Consider the following 22423-nt stretch of genomic DNA (forward strand, 5'->3'; position numbering starts at 1 on the left):
CTCAATGCGCTCCAGAACCAGATGGCCTCCAAGGGCGGCTACGAATACGCACTTCCAGTGAATGTGTCGATCCCTGTGGTGGACGTTCAGCAGTGACCACGCGTGGGGGCCACACCTCAGCCCCGGACGTACGTGCGTGTTGCCCTGGTGTTGCGATGATGGCAGACTCACCAGACGGCGGCCACTTGTGATGATGCCAGATGGACCAAAGGCTTTGCTCCTCTCCTTGATCCTCCCCCGCCCCCTGCCCCTCAATTCTTTTATAGCTCTCGCAACCTGTACCAGTGCGGGCGGCACTGAGCAATCGCCGATTGGGCTGTGCATTTTATTTAGCAGGAACACTGGTGTAGGGACTGTTTGGTTTGATGCCTGCAGATGACACCCCAGCCACACCAAGCTTGAGCAGAAAGTGCACCCTCCTTCCTTCCTTAAGCGATGACAGAAGCAAAATTGTTTACCACAAGGAGACTCGACAGCAAGCCCATGCGCAGAAGCCTTTTTACTAGCCTTTTTTCTTTTAACTGTCTTTTCACTGCAGCACCTTTTAGGACACTTTTGTCACACACAGGTTGTTTAGATGAGCACATTGTGTACATAGAAGCAGGTCATGTTGCAGGAGTCCTTTTCCCCCCTCCCCACCTCCCTTTTAGTGTGTGCGTGTCACGGATGTAGCCAGAGCCAGGTGTGGCTGCAGTATGTGTGTGTGTGTTTTTCTTTATTTTAAAGGAGATGACCTACGCAGGATCAGAAGCGTTTGTAACGGCTAGTATTTAACGATGACTGCAGGCAAGCACTGTTTATGTGCAAAGATGGATAAAGAATTTTATCTGAGTGGAAGAATGGACAAGCACTGCCAATGTGCAAGAAGTGAATAAAAAAAATGTGTTTATCTATGAAAACGAGTATGTACAATATGAAACAAGTGAGGATGCCTAGTCATCCTCGTCACTCTCTTCAATGGCCTTCTTTGCTTTCTTGCTCTCTGCCTTCTTGTCAAAGTAGTCCTGTAAAAAGAAAGAATAGGGGTGGTCATATAGTGAACAGATGGCTGCTGTCACTTTGCCATAACCTAAAGCAATTGAGTTTAGTGGGACTACTGTAAAAACCTGCATATATAGTTTATTTTCCACACATTCAATAATCACCCCTCATTATATTTGGGTACAAAGACTTTCCACATTCCATGAACCTAGACATGGTTTTGGCTTTGCAATGTGCAAAGCACCAGATGGAACTACCACAGTGCGACAGCTTGAAGTGACTGAAAAGAGCACCCAGAGCTGGTGATGACAGAAAGTGCATTGGAAGAGGAGAAATTTGCGAGGTCCCAAGAAAGGAGCTTTTTCAAAAAGTTGAGGAAGACTTGGCAGCCCATGCCTACATATACTAGTGGCAAAGCTCCCTTGCAGTCGACACCGAGCTACTGCAGCAAAATGCGATTGGTATCGCTATTCAGAAAAAATAATGATCATAATATGTGGGTGAGGACACTGGCCGCACTTCGCACGACATCAGGAACATTACAATATACATGGTTACACAATGTTGCTCATGTCGATCGCCCACAGCAGCCACTCAGGCATTCCTTTCGTTTACTGCAGGCGAGCTACTTTGAGTGTTTTTCCAGCATACTTACAGTACGGAACATGTCAGCTATCTCTTTTTGTGCTCATTCATTCAGAACATCACAGTAATGTGTGCCAAAGAACCGTTTCATCAGCCACACTGGCTACTCATTACAGCGGCATGCTTGTCATGCCTGCCTTTTAAGTGCGGAATTTTGACTGCTCTGGATGACACAGATGAGCACTTCCCTGACAATGTGTCTGAGGAAAGTGAGGGTGAATATGAGCAGGCAGCATGGCTTTGACGCAGTGATAGTATTAAAGCACGGTAAATGTTTATGATGCGTAAAAAAACTTTTCCTTTTTGCGGTCCTAAAATTACCTTACATTATATTCGGGTTTTTACAGTACTTGCATAGCAATGTGTACAAGCTGGAACCATGAAACAAACATCTGAATATCTTGCAGGCAGGCATCAAAAGTACAGAGAAGTTAAAAGCAGAAGACAACTGGACAGAAAAAGATCAATATGTTATAGTGGTGGGGCTCGATAGAGTGATTGATCCATACCATACAAGAAGAGGGCTGTTATGTACTTGCTGAAGACTAATGCCATTTACCATATCTACTCGCATAATGATCGCACTTTTTTGTAAAAAAAATCGCTGCAAATTCAGGGGTGCGATCATTAAGCGGGTTAAATTTCCCGCAAAAAGAAAAATTTTTTCATCCAGCATTTGCTGCGGGATGACAACAGGTCAACAACCAAGTGGCTGCCGCTGTAACAGATGGTAACAGTGCGGGACACCAAAACAAAAATGGCGGCCGGCGGAGCAAGCCAAACGCGCTGAACGCGATTTTTTTTCTTTTCGTGAGTACATTATGCGCATTGAAACAGTTTCTTCCGTATCAGTAAGGAATAATATCATTAATGTTGGCAAGTCTGTGGGAATAACGAAGCCATGTCCACTTTGAGGGGACAGAAACAGAGATGGGCATGATTAGCTGCCAGTGACATAAAAAAGACATGGCGGGTATGCTGCGGAAACTGCGGCATTTGTCTTCACTACTATCCTAATACGGCACATTTCCGCTAAGGGTGGGCAAATATCTTAACTGTATTACAAGCGTCGGCGTATGAATAGGGTACACTTCTAACGTAGCAGTGTAAACGTGGCTACCATCGTCGCCGCTCGCGATTTGTTCCGTGCCCACGAGTGCAGACGAGAAGAATCGAAAGGCGCCTTTTTTGTTGTTGACCACAACCATTATAAAGCCAAGGCAAGTTTGGCTGCAGCTTTCTTTTTTCATAGAAGTGTGGAAAGTGATGAAAAGAATAAAATGGGGCATCTGCTTAGGAATGTATGGTGCGTGCAGACTTCTTGGTATGTCTTGAAGAGTCGTTCGCATAGCATTCGACAGATGGTAAGTGCAATCATTACGCGAGTAAATATGGTATATAGAAAATGAAAGTTGGTTTCCTCCTTGGAATAGTGTGCTCAATAATATACACGGTACAATGCACATTAGTCTGGGACACATGATTCGGACACGGCGGGGGTCGCCTAAAATTCTCAATAAACAAATTCTGAAATGTTGAATTTGCCAGAAAATAAGTTCATTGCTGCATGTACATGCTTGCGTGCGACCTGGTCAGTCTGTATTTCGACCACTGCCGTGGCTGTTGCCAAAGACGTACAAAGTATGGTCTCCAAGTGCACCAAATCGACGTCCCTTGCAACTTGCAGAGGACGACTACACTCTGATAGCCATCTCATCACAGGTCTCACCGCAACAGTCACTCGCCTCGCATGATCGCTCCCCTCTTCAACAGACATCGAGGGTAGAGTTGGCACCATTTAAAGCTGCCTGAATGACTGACAATAATTTGTATCGTAGCAGTCGAATAAGTCGCTCAAGACATTGTCACGATTTTGCACATAGAGGGACAAATATGGACGCCTGGAACTTGCACGACAAACCACAAGTGTAGTCCTTTTACAGCTTAGCTTGCACAGAGTCGGCTATGACTGGATCAACTAGGCGACTAGGGTTTGTTACTTTCACTTACGAGGAGGCACCGGCAATGTGTCACAGTATCGCCTTTTCTGCTCGACTATGTCAACTCGGTTGCTGAATTGGTACGTGATCGTGCAGGCGAGATGGAGTGTAAGGTCTCCAAAATTTTCATGCAACTGTCTGCAATGTATGATACGGCACCATCGACAATTTTCTGAAGCCCTGTCTAGGAAGTTGGGGATCACCGAGAGAGTGTGGCTAATTCAAGCTGCGAATGCAAAGAGAAAGATAAACATATTGGTGTGCCCCGTCGACTGCATGCCTATCAGATGGCACCACAGCATTTAGCACTGCAAAATGTGCCTGATCATTCACTGCATCATTAATTTGCTTGTCCACTGAAGACGACAGTATGCTAAAAATTTGATTGTGCAGCACTTCATTTCGTGGAGAGGCAGTGCATGCACCCACAATGTATCACACAAAGCCAAAAGGCTTAGGTTCAACATTATGTATTCTTACGATTGCTAGTGACACATTGGCCTTTGGCTCAAGTTTGTCTAAAGGAATTCTGTGGGAATGAGAAATTTTGGTCGAAATAATGACTGTGCATTTCTAAAAGTTTAATTTGTGGGAATTTCTCCCTATTCAAATACTTCTGTTAATTTGACCCCAACAGGACCAACGAAATTGATCAAATTATCCGGTGGGTAGAATTAAAAAAAGATGGGGGAAAAAAACACGCCATAAGCATGCTGCCGATTCATTTGGCAGTATTTGCTGGAGTTCCACACACCTCCGAATCAAATGCGCACCAATTATCTATGGGTCCAAAGTAGGAAACTTTCGAAGAAATGCAAAGTAGAAAACTAACAAAGAAATGACTTAACCCTTTCAGGGTCAATGACGTAAATATACGCCATTATACGCCTCCATCTCTGTTTTCGTTGCATGGTTTGTATGTTAGCTCCAGCACGTCTATATACTACCGCTCGGTTATATATACTACTGTGGGCTGTTTCGGCTTGCGCTCACAAAACTTATGGTTGTCTCGTTACTAATTGCTCAAAGGGTGACTGCCTGTTACTCGCTCGTTTATTGCTCTCACGGGTGCGCATATGCGGAGGATGCCGCCGTGCATGTGTTTATTTTTTTAAAATTTTCTTTCTTGACTCTAGAAAACTAATTGCCTTTCAAAATTAGTGGAAAGTTTGCAACACGTTTAGTTTTTTTGACGTGCACACAACCACAGTTTTCTTGAGTGCGCTCAGGCTATGGACGTAAATATTAGTGTAAGAGCAGGAACATTTGAGACTTGCAAAATATTTTCATGTGCGCATTTTCTTAGCCTTGAACTATGTGTATAACAATGCATCAAATTTTCAATTCTTACAAGTTTATTTCCTTTTTTGTTGGCGCAATTGATGAATAAACAGCGCATATATACCAACGCAAAGCATTTTTTTTCTCACTTTACGGTCACCCTAGAAATATTACGGTAAATTTTTTTCGAAATAGGTCCCTCTGATGAACTTAAATCGGCGATAATTAAAATCGACCCTGAAAGGGTTAAAGCTCCCAACCAGAGTATTAAAAAAGTTTGGCAGCATGTTACACTCCTGTAACACATGAAGGCAAAAGCCTGCTGTACACTTGGTAATGCGCCGTGTCGCATTGCTACTTTCGCACTTCGGCCTTGCGTGCTCGTTTAGTGGGGTCAGGCTCTTGCCAACATTTCTTTTCTATTTTGCCATCAAGGTGCCTGTGCACCCTTTTCCCCCAAGCTGCGGCCATGTGTTATCAGTGGCAAGCAGCAATGTGGTGCTATGGAAATAGTGGGCAACGGAACAGGCAAATATTATTTCGTGCAGCCTTGCATGTGCCTGACGTGCCCAAGGTCACACGTATCAAAATGCACCGCTCCCTCTGTGCTTGTGTACAATCAATTTTGATCATGATTGGGCTCGATTTTTGCGATCAAGAATGTGCCATGTAACACCCATATTGCACTTCTGCAGAGTTGTGCAATTTCGGCTCCACTTGCTTGGCTTTTATTGAATTACCGCTTGTACTATAAAATTTTTTCGCCGTCTCATTCACAGTTATAACAAGGACTTGCTGTATGTAGATTTATAGCTTTGCAATGCGATTTGTTAGCTGCAGTTACCCGCCACAACATGTACAGTAAACCAGTTCTTGAACAGTACTGCGCAAAGCGACAAGGTCAGCAGGAGCAAGAGATCAACAAGTCCTTGCTGATAGCATCACCTCGCGCTGTTAGAAGGTGCTGACCAGGTGTCTAGTCGATGCTCCCGCAGTATTATAAAGAATAGGTCGACTGTACACAGAAAACTTGTGTTACAGTCTACTTCTTCTAGAAGGCAAGGATTTCATCCATGTATAGAGCACCAGTTGTGCTACTGGTCACAAGACCCTAAGATAGTTCAACAACCAAGTATGAATCCAGAATTAAGGGGTACGTAAACTATAGGCACTATCGCAAGTTTCTTGCAGTTGGACCTGGAAGTCTAACCCTTGCTAAGAGGATTTGGCAGACCATGTGGTTAATGAAACTGAATAATTCTGAAATCTGTTCACTAAGAGACTCACAGGAAGGTGAGCAATGCATGTATAGTGTATCGACTCACCAGATCGCTGTCGTCATCGTCATTATCCACTTTTGCCTTCTCTAATCGTCGAGCACGCTGTTCTTCCAGATCGGACGCATCTTCTTCAGAAGAGTAAATGGAAGGGCGCTCTGGAAAGGAGCATTGCAAGGTGAATACATTGTTCTGCTGGTGAGGGCAGAACAATAACGGCACATTAATTAGAAATAATAATTCATCTTAAGCTGATAAAGTATTCTTTGAAAGTTATCTTTATTAGCTCTGTAATACCAAAACACAGTTCCACAATAAGAAAATTATCACGATTTAGTTAAGAGGTAAAAAGCACTTGAAAAGACTGGGGCGAAAACAGAGGACACTACACAAAAGCATTCCGTGCTATGTCCACCTTTTTCATACCGGTCTACTCGATCACTTTTTACCTCTTGTTATGCCATACCAACAAAACTAAACATCAACACTTGTGATAATTTCTTAACCTTTATTTCTAGCAATGGAGATTGTTTCTACAAAAAGAAACCAACGAACTGATATTCGAGTTGAAACTCTATTTGTACACTAACTGATTCCATTAGTAATTTACTTTCTGAACTATTCACAACTGAGAAGCTTATACTAGGTGCTACGTGTTAAATTTCCCGTGCTTAAAGAAAATTTTGAGGCATCAACCTCGGCATATGGTACACTGGGCCTTACACGGTTAATTCTGCATAATAAAAAGTAACAGAACATAAAGAAAATAACCAGGTCCACATTCATTTTTTTTGAACTTTGCATCTAAACCCAAGTGTTGGTACACCAGTGTGACGTCAATGATCTCAAAGTATCTTTTTTTTTTTTTTTCAAATTAGGTGCATTGTGGCCGAGTAAAAGTTACGAGAATATTTCGCACTTACTCTTTGGCTCTTTTAGAATACTATGTAGTGCATGATAACCAATAAAAATTTAACTAAGCCTGAGCAGATGCATTCAAAATTCAAAATGTCGCGGTGAGCTGGTGCACAACACCACCCTTCTTTCGTTTATGCATTTCTTTCTGGCTTACCAAGCGACTTCTCACGGCGAGAGTATGGTATCGTAGACGGGTAATTTACAAATACAGGTAAAATAATTTTTCTCTTTAGGGTGCCATTAAGGAACCTGTGGGGTTCCTGATAGCATCCATGTTAACTGGATCGAGTAAATTGTGGTACAAGTTATGTTGTAAATGCAGAATTGGAGACAGTCATGTCTACTTAATGGGTATCTTAAAATGGTTGCGCTGAACATTACTGATTGGTTTTGTGGCCTCCAATGGATGTATAAGCTATGGAACTGCCGTAGTAGACAACGGCTCCGCGTTAACTTTGACAGCCTCGACTGCTGACGCAAGCTCAAATGTCGCTACCGTACTGTCACTGTTCTTGCGTCGTGCCTCTATTAGAATGCGGTCTCCACGCATGGTACTCTTAATCCATAATCTTGTGGTAAGCAGCAGAATAGTGTCACACTTACCCTTAAGGGCAGCGCCTCCCCGCCGGTATTTGTTCTTGATGGCTGACAGGGAAATGGCTGCATCATCCTCGTCGGCCTCCAGATATGCCGAGCTGAGACCACGTGAGTGGGACTTCTCACGTAGGCGCCTCTGCTTGCTTTCTCGTCGGATGGATGCTCGCAGCTTATCTTCCTCTTTCTGCGCAAACATGAATTGCATGAGTACGGGTTTGGAGCCGGCAATAAGGTATACCAGCTTGTGTGCATCAGATGGCAGGCTGGCATAAGCGTGGAAGTTTCCACAAGCTACATGGTGGCATTGGTTGTGTAGTTACTGATGTTTGTTTGAACTGACTGTGGTCTGCTGGAGAGCACGCTCCCATGAAACCTGGAATTCAGTAACACGTTGACCGGTGCTAGTTAGTTAGCTTCCACACGAACAACGGATCTTTAGACACGTTTAGGATGTTTAGATGTTTTCAGTATGGAATTCATGTTGGTACGCCATGGCAACGTGTGTAATCGGCACGAATAACACTCGTCATGACTGTGGTATGAGCTTCGCATCACCTGCACTTTTCTTTATAATACAGTGGAACCCCGTTGATACATTCCTTGTTGTTGTTCCCCCTGGCAGCTACAGTCCGTTATCGTGATCCCGACCTAAATCCCATTGACTCCTATAAGTTATGTTCCCCTTTGTTACATCGCCTATCTGTAACACTCCCCTGCATCTTACGTTGCGCTTGAAGGCAGCGGTCACATAAACTTAGTGGTGCAGAGCTAAATGTTCCCTCACATGTAGCTGCGAAGACAATAAGTGTATATGTTGCAATTACTGGCACATTGCAACAAGCGTCCGAGGTTGCACAAGCATATTGGGAGAAAGCCTGCAAGAAACGTGCACAGAGTAGTTGGCGAAGCACCCGTAGAAGTGTGCAATGCTTAAAACCTACTGGGAACTGAACGCACAGCTACTTTTATTTTGGGACCGGCAAGCGTGCACAATCGCCGGTTCTCTTTAGTCAGCTTCGCTGCATTAGAGCCATGTTATGTGGCGAAGCATATGCAAAATATTGCGATGAAGTGCATTCCAAGTGGATAGGGCCACTGTCACGGAACCTTAATTATACAAACATGCATGCGCCATCCCTAGTCACAGCACAAGTGCTGAGATGTCTAACTGTACTGGCAGCCATTCAGAGCTGTTTCTCATGTTGCCGTGGCGATTTGCAGCCTTCCTCACTGTAGTGTTTTTTTTTTTTTTTCTGCAGTCCCTTGAAAAATGTGGTTCTACTGTACTGCTACATGCATGCACTCTCTCACTCTGGAGGCGCTGTCAAGAATTCATGACAACTGTCATGTAGGGGCAGCAAGCTGGGCTTTAGAACCAATGCATAGTTCCGGTTATAACAATTATTTTTATGTTTTGGAAGCTGAACTATTGAAGAGGGATGAGAAAAGAAAGGTGGGAATGGGTTGAGGAAGTCACGGTTACAACAGTTTTGTTTAGAACTTCTGAACCCTTTTAACCGAGAAATTCTGCAGAGCACGGTTGGACGAAAGAAGCTTGTCCACAGCCTGGGAAGGGTCATGATTTCTGCGCCAAAAAGAAATGCAAGGCAAACCTTTATCATTTCGCTGCGGTGTGCCTCTGGGTCCTGCCCAACCTGGGGCAGCACTCGAATCTTCTGTGTCTTTTGGCTGCGGCCAGCGAGCGACAAGGTCATCTTGCGATGGGTGAAGCTGTCTGTTGAGTGGGGCCTGCAAATGGAGAGCTTGTTTTAACACATCGTGCTGCATGGTTTTGTGCAAGGCTACACACAGTGATGTATGCGGGCATACTCCTGTATTTTTTATTCTTTGTATGTTACACAGTGCCACATATTTGCTCATCATTGCAATCAGTGGTAATCATGACACGTGTTCAATTTAAACAGTGTACAAGCAAATGGCTTATATGCAATGTTTCGAGCGTTTACCGGCCTAGGTGCAAAGTCTGAATAGACCAGTTTTTCATATTAACCGGCATAATTAAAAAATGAATTCCTATGGCAACATACCATGTGCTGGCCAGACCAACCCACACTGCGAAATTTTTGATGCCAGACAAACGACCGTGTAAATACGAACGAGTTACATACAATGAATGACACTTTGTCCTAAAAAAAAAAGAAAGGAAAGAAAGAAAGAAGAAAAAAGAAAGCCCTCTGAAATGAAGAACAGAGGTCTACAACATTCATGAGCAGAAGTCATTGCTGCTTAGGTGGTACTCCACATGGCTGAAGCGATGGGGGGAACAAAGTTACCAAGAGATAAAAGCTCAAATCGGGCACTACCACGGCAAATTTTTGTTCTTTCAGAACCCACTTTCCAGCAAATAATATGCTAACTTGCCAACAAGCTCTACTACAGCTTGAGCATACCGACGAGACTGAGCAATGTACAGGGTGATCTCACCTTTCAGGCAACACACTTTTCTGTTTTTTTATCTCAGATTGAAGGAAATGTTAGTTATGTTGGATTGAATATATGTTAAATTTCTTCTATTCTGAAGTAAAAAGGTAGCCGATAAAGCTCCTAATGCAAATACAGTTAAATATGAATATAACGACCTTCAATATTAATAAACTCTCGATATAATGAAGTATTAAACATTCCATAACCTCCTGTCCATAAAACACCATTTATTCATAGCCTCAATATAACAAAGCTTGTTTGTATGCGATTTCAATATAACGAAATTTCACTTCTGCTGCAAAGGAATACCGAGACAATAAATGGAAACTTCTGCAGACGCACATGGTCAAATGATTGAATTACAAGCGTCTGCTTATAAATGCACCTCTCAAATCGCCTGCGGTGTGGCAAGAGTGACCGCAGAAGTGGAGCCGCATCATGTTGCCTATAACGTCCAAGTGTAGCAAGATCCTATCGTGCCCCGGTGCACTTTGTGCACAATGGTGAGACAAGAAAGGTGGTGGCTTCACGAATGCTGCCTTCCCGTGCGAGCAGAGAGGAAGAGGGGGATGGGAGCGAGCTCGCAAGGAAGCGCGTGCGTGGGGGCGTTAAATTGGTGCGCATCGTGAGTGCACATGGCTGTAAGCGCGGCTGAGCGCACGTACAGCCGCGCATGCAAAAAGTGGGTGTGCCGAGACGCCATGGCTTCATGCAAGCTGTCTTCCCGAGCATTCTTTTATTGGAGGTTGCATAATCTCGAGTTTCGGTGACCCATTGGAGCGAGAGGCAGACGAAGCATTCGCTCCCCACTGCCGGCTCTTTTCCTGATAGCGTCATCCCAACGTGGGCGACGGTATCAGCCACGGGGGCGGAGTGCACCCGAAAGTGTGGCTGGCTTCACTTAATTCGTACTGCCGATGTGAAGATATCGTTGACGTGGCACAAAACCATGTCAGTCGTCGCTGAACCCCAAATTCATCAATATTAACAGTTTTCTCATTCAAATGTGCTTTTTTTTACTGCTCGATAATTCGGAAAATTCTATGGCCCCTTCCTGTGTAAGAAAAATTGACTTACTTGCATAAAAGGTTAAATTTCAATACAATAAAATTTCTATTAACGAAGCGAATTGCCGATTTTACCTACTTCTTTATATCGTGGTTTAACTGTACCTATTTATGAATTAATAATCTGCAGGCCCTTACTGCAAATTTTTTGCTTATGACAGCTTGAAGTGACCTAATGAGGTGTTCCCACTAGGAGTGGACAGTCCCGAAGAAATCGTAGTTTCAATATAGCTGAGGCTGTTTAGTTTACTTGCACTGTCTGTAGCCTATTTTAAGTCCCTTGCAGTGTGAAAGCTGCCCCAACTGAAGAACTTGTTTTGCGGTCATTCCAGTGCGGGAGAGGGAAGCTAGGGGCTCGTGAGGCAAACTGACAAAATGGCGCATTGCTAGTAACGATGAGGTCACCTGTGTTTGACAAACTGTTCCTTTCTGAGGAAATTTTAGATGGAGAGAACATACAACCACCCGTTACTTGCCTGAAACTGAGCTTTGTGCGGAAGACAGCCTGTCCCTGTAGACCGGTGCCTTGCCGGATGAACAAGTGGTTGTGGTCACCTTGCATCAGCGACTGCTTGTGCACGTCGAAGATCTCCGAACCCAGGTGTAGCGACATGCTGCATAGAAGACGGACACTGTTCTGAAAAGTTGTCGGAGAACAGCACGACATAGAGGCACACACACAAAAAAAAATCAAGTGGAACTACACTCCGTGCATGCTAATAGAGAATTAGGGTCAGTGCTCAACAAACCAAAGCTGCATTAGAGTTAATAAGGCAGAGGATTCCAGTTTACTAATTTTAACTGTCTTGAAGTTGCTTGCACACTTAGGTACAGTAAGTGCTTTAGCACTCAGCCCCCATGGGAATCGGCCTGGGAATCGGCCTAACTAAATGAAACGAAAGCTGGAACAGTCAATGCACACCCAAATGCACAATTACTGTTTTGTTTGCACCTCTTGAATTGGTCACACATTTCTGTTATTGACATTCTCTCCCCTCACCCCCGTTATTGTATCCTGTGTCATTTCAAAGCAATTTCCAGCCCGCAAGAGTGTTCAGGGACCTTTACTTAGTACTGCGTAACCAATTCAAGATGAGTGAACAAAACAATGCCCAGTATGGTTGCTTAGTGACAACTGCGCTGCTAAGCACGAGGTCACGGAATCAAATCCTGGCCGGGGCAGCTGCACTTCGATGGGGGCGAAATGCAGAAACGCCTGCGTGCCGTGCATTGGGTGCATGTTATAGAACCCCAGCTGGTCAAAATTTACCGCCAGCGGTGCACCACTGGCTTTAGCGCCGCTGCGGCAGTGCGGCCTAACTGACTGGCGGCACACCACCGATGAGTAGAGTGAGGAAACTGCGGCTTCTTTTTTTTTTTTACTTCCAGAATAACTTTTGTGCAGACATTGAAAAAAAGAAAGTTCAGCGTAAACTGATGGGCTATTTCAACGGTGCTGAATAAAAGTGCATTCGCTGTGGTTTGCGTGGCGTTGAGTGATGCTGCTCCGCATAATGTGTTATGCGGGGAAGTATCACTCGACGCCATGTGAACCTTTGCTGTTGAGTTTATCACTGAGTATGCCTATTTGTATGCTCGTTGGAGCTTGCTTTGGATAATACGATTTTCGGATGATGCGTTTTATTTTGTGGTTCCCGTGAAGATCGTATCAACATGATTCCACTATACTCACGCATTACTGGCATACTTCAGAGAGGTGTCTAATGTATCAGTTTTGTCTGCTTTAGATGTATTAATAGGCACAGTTCACAGAACTGCAGTATCGTCATTTATGATTGAGTTACAATGTTGCTAACTTGGTACTTGAGCCTTTTTATTTCGATTTAGCAATATTCAACAATTTTTGTTTAAAACATGATGACCCACATAAATATCTGCTTCCTATGGTCACTAGATGTTAAAGTTGTAAACCTCATCAAAATCGGTACAGTGGCTGCCAAGAAAATACATTTTGCCATTCACATGTACTTAGATAGGAGCTCTCGAGCTAAAGCGTCCTTTTAAGCATGCCAGTAATTTATTGCTTCTCCAGTTAATGCACATAGAAATAAATAAATAAATAAATCTGAAGATTAACTTGCACATACGAAAACCTCAGTGAAAATGACGTCCTTCAATAATGCACAGACATAAAAAACATGCTATACGAGTGCTCACCTCCCATCTGACCACTTGATTACCCGGGCATTGCTCTGCCGCACTGGATTACCCATCTTGTCATAGACGTAGCGCCATCGGACTGTGTTTTCAACCTGCACACAATGCCGCATGCCCGAAACAAAGCATTGAGCAACATGAACAGGGCTGCCGGTTTGCTTCTCAGGAGAATACAAAGATAAACTGAGCTAACCACTGCCAAGTCTACACCTGCCTAGTCCACACACCTTTAGTTTGAGTCGTGCTCTACCTTCTTCGTCAAGCACTTCATCTTCATCCACTTCATCCTCGTACCACTGAGGATCATAGGGCCTGCACAGAGAGATACATTGTATAACAGATGCTGGAGATGTTTGCCTGGCCATATGCATAGCATGCTACTGCAGGTGGCATGAAAGGACCCATTCATACATGACACACGTGGTGCACATATAAATGGCAGCAGGCAACTAGAGCGTTTAGTTTAGGTCAGTGTGCCAGAGAAATAATATAAGTGCCTTTGATGGGTGCAAAGCACTAGTAAAGCTAACCCAAGGTCCAATAACACGTTGCAGCTTGAAACATGAATTTAAAACAGACCTTAGTATAGCTTTCGTGGCTGCAAAGAGTGTGCGGACACACTCAATGGACGACATACTAAGTTTACCGCACACATTGTGCACGCTACGCAGTTTCTAGATAGATTCTAGATAAGCGGAAACTGTTTGACTATCCAGCGCAGGAATGACAAAGTACCATTTTACACTACACATTTGTACTGTCACAGTCACCGTACAAAGTGAAGCTAGAGAGCACAATGCATTTGCACCAGCTGTACCAACAACCTGACAGTGAAAGTAGCCATTCGGAGGAAGGTAATAAGCTTACAACAAGCCAGTAACATTAGACAGTTTTAGTATAACATACGCTATTCCATTGCGTACGCTAAAAAATAGCGGGTTGTCACTGCGCATGCGCTCAACGCTAAACGAAATAGCGGGTATAGCGGGCGTACGCAACGCAAACGATTTAGCGTTAGCGTTTTTGCGTGGTTTGCGGGAAACATGGCGGCGGTCCCGGCTGCCCGCTTCGAACTGAATTTGGCGTTGCTTTTGTAAAATGCACTTCGTTCGTAGCAAATGACTGTGTAAACAGCCTTCGCTTAGTCTCAGGCCGCTTCGACGACAGAGTTTTATGGGTAACTTCGTGGTGTTTTTGAGATCGCTTCTCGTTTCGAACAAATCGAAGCCTAACGAAACATTTGAGATGTCAACGCCACCTATCGCCACAGACGCGAAATAGCCGCAACGACGGCATATGGCCTCAGAGATGCGAAGATATCGTCGGCCAACTAAAATTGTAGAAAACGCGCGCGGCTTAGCGTACGCTATATTATAGCGCATAGCGTACGCTATAGTTGCATACGCTAAACTAAAACTGTCTATTGTTGGTTGCTAGCTCATGTACAACGTACACACACACACACACGCACGCACGCACACACACACATACGATCTGAGAAACTTCTTTATCTCGAAGGTTTCACGCTATGACGACAAAGAAGTCGCTGCTGTGATGATGATATGTACAGATACGACGATGATATGTAGAGATGAGGAACATGAGATGCGAATACTTTGCTCACACTAATTTCTCCCTCTAGCAGAAGCGGCCAGCCTGGCCGCAGAATTGTGCTACGAAACATGCCATACATAAGGTTTCAAACGAGACAAGTGCACAATCTCGGTCCCATGACAACGACGGTCCGAGGGAGTACAAAGAGGCGAAATGCGGTAATTAACAGGCGAAGTTCGTTCAAGAATCCGGTAGGGTCCAAGGAAACGACTGTGAAATTTGTCACACAAACCGGGGACACATGCAGGTGTCCAGAGTAGTACTTCATCGCCAGAGCAGAAAATTGCACTGCGGTGAGTGGAGTCATAGCGGCGCTTGCGAGCATCTTTAGAGATGTCGGTGTTAATGTAGGCGAGGTAGTGGCAGTGAGCGAGGCGGGAAACAAATTGTTAGGAAAAAGGCATTGCCGCTGAGACAGGGGCCAAGAAGGAAGATGCATCAAGGGCGAAAGTTGGTGAGCGGCCGTAGACAAGGAAGAAAACAGCATTTGCCACCCCGGACAGACTCTACGAATTCACTGTGATGCCATTTGGACTCTGCAAGGTGCCTGCCACATTCGAGCGCATTATAGACAGTGTCTTATGCGGTCTCAAATGGAAGATTTGCCTATGCTATCTTGATCACATAGTTGTCCTTTCTTCAATATTTTCACAACATCTCGAGCGCCTTGATGAAGTTTTAACCTCTCTTGCCAAGGCTGGACTGCAGCTGAACACAAAAAAAGAATGCCACTTCGCAAGCAAAACCATCAAGGTTCTGGGACACTTAGTAAAGAAGGGATTCGACCGCACCCAGAGAAGATTATCGCAGACCTCAACTTTCCTGGGCGAATACATCAAAAAGACTTGCGTAGTTTTCTCAGCCTCGCCTCCTCTTTCCGCTGTTTTATACGCAACATCGCAATGCTTGCATTTCCACTCCACCAACAGAGCCCTGCGAAGCAGCTTTTCAGACTTAAAGCGAGCGCTCACGTCCAAGCCAGTATTATGCCATTTTAACATGGCTGCACCTACCATTGTCCACACCGACACTAGCGGTCATGACATAGGCGTTGTTTTATTACAGCGTGACCATACCTTTCATAAGCGAGTCATTGCCTATGCCAGTCGTTGCCTGTATTTTGCCTGTATTTACAGAGCCGCCGTTTCACGGTCATTACAGACCATCACGCGACATGCCGGCTCTCCTTGCTGAAGAACTTATCGGGTCGTCTTGGGCACTGGGTGATTCACTTACAGGAGTACAGGTCTGGAAAGAAGCACCAAGATGCCGACGCTCCCTCATGTTGCCTGCTTCCGCTCTCGCATCATTTACCCAGCACGTCTACCACTTCTGAGAAACTTCCTTATTCTTAAAGATTCCGCGCTACGATGACAAAGAAGTCGCGGCTGTGGTGATGATATGTACAGATGAAGATGAGATGCGAATACCCTGCTCACACTAATTAGGTACTTTGCTCAAATATATGTGAAGATCTATGAAAGTAATACTGACAGCTGGGCAAGTTGGTGTGGGTTCGTTTCTTTGCTGGCACAGAAAAAATGGAAAGTTAAGATGCACCGAATACAAGCGCCAAATTTCAACTCAACCTTTAATCACAAACTGACACAATTTAATCACAATTACCCGGTCCCCGAACACAGCTCGGGGACATGGGTAATTAATGTTGAAGTCTGTTTTTATTACCTACTGGTATATTGCGAACGTGAAATCCCCCCCCCCCCCTCTTTAGGTAACCACCTTCTCATCGCAAGTGCATTTGTAAGCAAACAACGCGACCACGAATATAAAGCGAGGGGGGACTTTCTATCTCTCAGGAAATTAAGAAAATATTACTATTATAATGGGAAGTGATGCCACAAAGAAACGAGAAATGAGACTTAAGAGCGGATGCCCTATTCTAGATTGGCCATGCTAGTTAAGGAAGTCGCTCAATGAATGTGACCATCGACGCACACGGCAAACTAACCTGGTGTCAACACTGAGGAAATTTGGCAGCTTGACAAAGTGGACCTCGCTTCCGAGGTTGGTCAAAATGCGTGGGATTTCCACATCAATACGCGTCTCTGGCACTGGCACCTCCTCTTCTTCACCCTGCGAGAAGATCGTCATCAACACAAATGGGCCAGAGGCATGCAATGGTGCATTGTTAGCAAAACTATAAACAGCTTAAGAGAACTTTTTCATGGCCTAGTGTGTTAGACATACTTGAAACAGAAGGTGGTGGGACAGAAAGACGCATTCTCAAGGAAGGGTACGAAGGACCAAGGGCATTCCTATATACCCTCCTTCTGAATAGGTCTCTTTTTGCACTACCTTCAGTTCCAAACTTAAAAGTGACTGTAGATCATAGGCACATGCCAAAGGGGGTCAATGGCCCCACCAAACTTGCTGAGGGGGGTGCAGAAATGCGTCATAGCACCTGGCCTTGGGTAGAATATGCTGGCGACTACGAAAGATGGGTAATTCAGAACAATGCTTTGTGGAATGCAAAGGTGCCATTTCGGTGATGCAAGCACGACATTTGGGCTTCACCAAGAGGCTTTAAGTTTACTCTATATTAAGGATTTGTGGAATCAAGAGGACGCAAAAGACAAGTGAACATTTCCAAACTTTTTGGTAAAAACCAATATGCACACCAAGCCTTTGTATCTCACCCATGGGTTGGTAGGTTATACTCATGAGGCCAGGCATGCAATAAAGCTAGAGATAAGTGAAAGACAGGTGGTGGCGTCACTTGCTATGGTAGTGCCACGGCTAGTTAATTGCTCATTAAAAGAGAGATCATATATCACTACATTTCAAAACTCAACCTTGCATCCACTGGACGTAAAGGATTTGGACATGACAGTATCATGCTAAAATCTCCGATGTCATGGTGACATCACTGGCACCACATTCCAGCAGAAAACAGAGCACAGGAAATCTGAACCTTGTTTTATCCGCTAATAAGCCACATATTTATGACCAAAAGAAAAGAAAAGAAAAAAAGTTCCGACACAGTGTCCGGTCCATCTAGTTTGGTTCAGTTGCTTGCCTCTTAGCATTCCTTTAAGAAGTTCACAGCATTATCTTGCAGCATGGACGGAAACATAACTTAGCTTTCGTGAAAGTATTGGGAGACATTTCAAGCAAACATGAAGTATAAAAGCACTCGTTAGTGTTATTGCAAGTCAGACCACTTAAAGTACAGGCATTAAATATCAGCTGTTTCATTGTATGTCCCGCTAGGTCCTCTTCTGCATGCTCTGTCACACTTGAGAACTAGTATGGACCCATCGTTACATAACCAACTTTCGCAGCAGCGAGTCTTATGCTAGGCCCTTCTTTAAAGCAACCATGGATCATGGAGAACCACTGTTCACTAATGCACCCCATTATCAACGCACCTCAGGTTGTTCAGCTCGCTTCTCCTCAGGCTCCTCTTCCTCATCACTGCCCATGCGCTTGACTGGTGTCTCGCCACCTTTCTTCTTGGCAGCGCCCTCCTCGTCCGAGCTCAAATCATCCAGGTCTTCACCGAAGAGGGCCTCCACCTCAGCCTCTTCGCCCTTGTCTTCAGTGCTTGAGATCCGTGCCCTCTTTCGGCCTGGTACTGCTTCATCGTCTGAACCTGCCAACATTAAACACAAGATTGAAAGATTACAGCGTCAGCTGTTAAGAGCACTTCTAGAAAAAAATCTGTCTTTGTGAAGTATGACGGAGCTCGTGCAAAGTTTTCATACGTTCACCACAGGCAGGCATCATCATCACAATTTCATCACAAGCCACTGCTGTCCGCAGGCTGCCACACGTATACCAACATGATGAGAAAAACGAGAACAAGGTAAAAGCAGGAGCCAACATTTAGACAAGTGGACTTGTCTTTTTCAAGGCGACATATGGGTACCAACATGGTGATTCATGTGTTAACATACCCTCTGTATATTTACACTGCAGTGAATTACAGTACCTATGGAATGTATCAATACATGGCTCTGTTCTAATACTTGTAGACAACTAAGCAGACCGCAGGCATCTTATGTGATATTCCGTAAAGATGGCACCGGCAAACAAGATAGATTCTCAAAGACAGTATCGAGGTCAAAAACAACGTAGGCTATGTTGCTGTCGAAACAAAATAGCGGCTGTCTCCTTATGTCAACGTAGACTGTCTCCAATGCTGGCCAGAATTGGAGCATGCCCTATATAAGGTGCCTTTAATTTAGTTTTTATTAGGTCATTGAAAATATTGACAAACTCAGTGATTGAGAGCAATACTAAATGCTTAAAGCATTTTCAATAACTTGCAGTATTGCTGCACTTAATCTAACTATTGAGCAATACTTAGAAAAAGCAAAAGCACCATGGGCTTTCAGGCTTCATTCTCACCTTCTGCAGCAGAGGCACCAGACGCAGCTTCACTGCCACCTGAACGCTGGCGCTTGCGTCCTATGGTGCTTTCAGCATCCGAGTCAGAACCTGTTCGCAAGTAATGGCACCGAGCATCAGACTGCAGCATTTCACAAGTGGTGCGTAACCTAACCTTGCTCTGAATTCTTGCATTTGATGAATCTGGCTCAAAGAAACTGAGTGAAGCAATCGCTCACGTTTAAGCACTGGAGGAAAGAAAATTCTACAGTGGTGAGTGGAAGATTTTGCCAGCCTGCCGTGGTTGCTTAGAGGCTATGGTGTTGGGCTGCTAAGCATGTGGTTGCGGGATCGAATCCCGGCCACAGCGGCCGCATTTCGATAGGGGGGCAATATGAAAACACCTGTGTATTCAGATTTAGGTGCATGTTAAGGAAACCCATGTGGTCCAAATTTCCAGAGTCCCACACTATGGCGTGCCTCATAATCAGATCGTGGTTTTGGCACATAAAATCCCATAATTAAATTAAATTAATATTAACTTAAAATTTTGCTAACCAGCACACATGTGCAGTAAGTGGTTAACAGTCCTGTCTTTCGCTGAAGCACACACGTGTGCACTATCATTCACAAACGAAACCTGAGCAGAAAATCTCAGATTAAAAGAACATAATGTTGCCAGAATGAGTTCAACGCTGGGCACCATTGGTCAACTGGAATTGCCAACATGCAATACACTGTTATTAGATAAAAATAAATTGAACTTTTAAACACACACAAAATCTGTATTAAAAAAAGATCTTGCATTTTTCATGCTTTGACTGAAATTGTCCAGTTCACATTTTGCTTATCCCTTACTTGTATGCAATTAGTCACAATACAGAGACAGCGGAGCAATAACACTGGCAATCATCAATTGCAGTTGAACCTAGTCCATACTTTTTTGGTTTAGTTTTTCCTTGCTGTTACCCCGGCCGCTAAATAAAACAAAAAGTGCAGCCTGCCGCGTGCATTGAAAAGGGTGTCAAGGGACTGTTATTTGAGATTGGCATAGAAAATGCATCAAAAACGCCATTGGCCGACGTGTCCTATCCCCGACAGCTAGCGCTGTTTGGCCCAGTCAAGCGGCCGAGAATGCAACTACGGCTGTCCCATTCGCTCCCATTGCAGCCCACCTGATGTGGCAGGCCACACCTTTCTTTTTACCTAGTGGTCGTGCTATTACAATATTTCTGGACAGCCTGTGCTAAAAGGTCACAAACTTCAAAGTATTGCCTTCTTGGATCATACATCACAATATGGACAAGGCTGCAGCACAAGGCAAATGGTGTGCAGCGAAAATTCACAGATTACATCACAACATTATGCAAACAAGGCAGCTGTTCACAGAAAGATGCAAACTTGATGTTAAAAATAAAAAAAAAAACTATGGGGTTTTACGTGCCAAAACCAGACTCTAGAAATTTTGAATACCTGGAGTTCTTTAACGTGCACGTAAATCTAAGTACACGGGTGTTTTCGCATTTCGCCCCCATTGAAATGCGGCCGCCATAGTAGGGATTCGATTCCGCGACCTCGTGCTCGGCAGCCCAACACCACAGCCACTGAGTAACCACGGCGGGTGGAACTTGATGCAATCAACTCTGATTGAACAAGTGAAGCTGTCTTCAGTAGGGGAAAGTTCCCTCACTGAAACATTGGCTCCAGCCTGAGATGTGCCTTATTCAACCGCTGTTGATCACTCCATTATGTATAAAGTGATGTAATGGATCAACGAACATCGTTTAAATGTGCACAAGCTACCCAACAGCCTCATCGTCATTATCGTCCCCAGTCTTTTTATCACAAAATGTTAAAAGAAGTTGGAAGTGTGCGGTCATTAGTCATGACTGATAACCTATACTGTGCTTTCAGTGGTTAATAATGGCCAAGTTTTATGACATGAATTGCATTCTGGAAAAATCTATATTGTCTTATTCATTGCTCGTTGGGTGAACAGAGCTTTGATAGTGATCCAGCTTTGATTTGAGGAGCTGCATTACTTACCCGACGCCGCCCGAGCTTCGCCTTCGTTGGAATGAACCGAACCCTCGTCCCCGCTGGCCTCGGCCCGGCTGGCCTCATCCCCGCTTGCCTCACCCCGGCTGGCCTCATCCCCGCTTGCCTCGCCTCGGCTGGCCTCATCTCCGCTTGCCTCGCCCCGGCTGGCTTCATCTCCGCTCGCCTCGTTTGCGCTGGCTTCTCGCTCGTTAGCGCTGGCTTCTCCTTCGTTTGCGCTCGCTTCGTTCGCGCTGCCTTCGTCTCCGGAGGCTTCCGACCGCTCTGCAGCCACCTCTGAGCGGCGCTCCTCGTCGTCGGACCGACGGTCCTCGTCGTCAGAGCGGCGATTTTCTTCGTCAGAGTGGTGTTCCTCCTCATCGGAGCGGTGGTCCTCTTCGTCCGAGCGGTGTACCTCGCTACCGGAGCCCTCGTTGTCGGAGGCATCGCTCCGGCGCTCTGATCGCGCAGGAGTCCTGGCCGGTGCCTCTTCGTCACCGGAGTGGTCGTCCACATGACGGGATTCGTCCGAGCCTTCGTCGCCAGACTCCCGGCGCTCGTCCCCCGACTCCTGACGTTCATCCCCGGACTCCTGGCGCTCGTCCCCGGACTCCTGACGCTCGTCGCCCGAAGCTTCTTCACCCTTGTCCTCGTAGCCTGACTCGTCGCCGGACGCGGGGCTCCTCGGCGGTGATGAGTGGTAGCTTTTCTCCGAGCGCTCTTCGGCGTCGGAATGCTGGCTTTGTTCACCGTCCTCGGAACGTTGCCCAGGAGTCTGCGATCCCTCACTGGAGGCCGGTGAGGCGCTCCTGGAGCCTGCGAAAATTGGCATGAGCCTATTCAGCCTGTCCCCAGGTTTGATTGTGGTTGTCAAAGGAGCACAAGGCGCTGAATGAACACGAAACAAAACATCACGAAAGTGAGTCCAAAATGAAGTGTCCGGCTATATAACCATGAATGTAGCACTCAATATATAGGGGGAAATTCAGGTCCTAATGCAAACGGTCGCGTCAAAGAAGAGAGTGCGCCAATG

General features: G+C 45.1%; 3 protein-coding genes across 3 annotated transcripts in view; 2 read left to right on the top strand and 1 right to left on the bottom strand.

The window, feature by feature from the left end:
• Positions 1-899, top strand: part of Spec2 (CDC42 small effector protein Spec2) — a 64238-nt gene extending 63339 nt beyond the window's left edge. The window contains exon 5 of the mRNA XM_070537164.1: positions 1-899. Coding sequence (XP_070393265.1) covers positions 1-96 — 96 coding nt within the window. The 3' untranslated portion in view covers positions 97-899.
• Atu (Another transcription unit) overlaps positions 860-22423 on the bottom strand; it is a 21842-nt gene continuing 278 nt past the window's right edge. Inside the window, exons 2-12 of the mRNA XM_070537157.1 lie at positions 21400-22206; positions 19375-19464; positions 18393-18616; positions 16973-17097; positions 13617-13701; positions 13390-13484; positions 11688-11825; positions 9313-9448; positions 7706-7883; positions 6233-6342; positions 860-1004 (exon numbers count right to left, since the gene is read on the bottom strand). Coding sequence (XP_070393258.1) covers positions 933-1004; positions 6233-6342; positions 7706-7883; positions 9313-9448; positions 11688-11825; positions 13390-13484; positions 13617-13701; positions 16973-17097; positions 18393-18616; positions 19375-19464; positions 21400-22206 — 2060 coding nt within the window. The 3' untranslated portion in view covers positions 860-932. The remainder of the gene's footprint in view (positions 1005-6232; positions 6343-7705; positions 7884-9312; positions 9449-11687; positions 11826-13389; positions 13485-13616; positions 13702-16972; positions 17098-18392; positions 18617-19374; positions 19465-21399; positions 22207-22423) is intronic.
• LOC139059159 (uncharacterized) overlaps positions 22268-22423 on the top strand; it is a 24954-nt gene continuing 24798 nt past the window's right edge. Inside the window, exon 1 of the mRNA XM_070537163.1 lies at positions 22268-22309. Coding sequence (XP_070393264.1) covers positions 22283-22309 — 27 coding nt within the window. The 5' untranslated portion in view covers positions 22268-22282. The remainder of the gene's footprint in view (positions 22310-22423) is intronic.

This window comes from Dermacentor albipictus, chromosome 4, assembly GCF_038994185.2.
Source record: "Dermacentor albipictus isolate Rhodes 1998 colony chromosome 4, USDA_Dalb.pri_finalv2, whole genome shotgun sequence".
NCBI lineage: Eukaryota > Metazoa > Arthropoda > Arachnida > Ixodida > Ixodidae > Dermacentor > Dermacentor albipictus.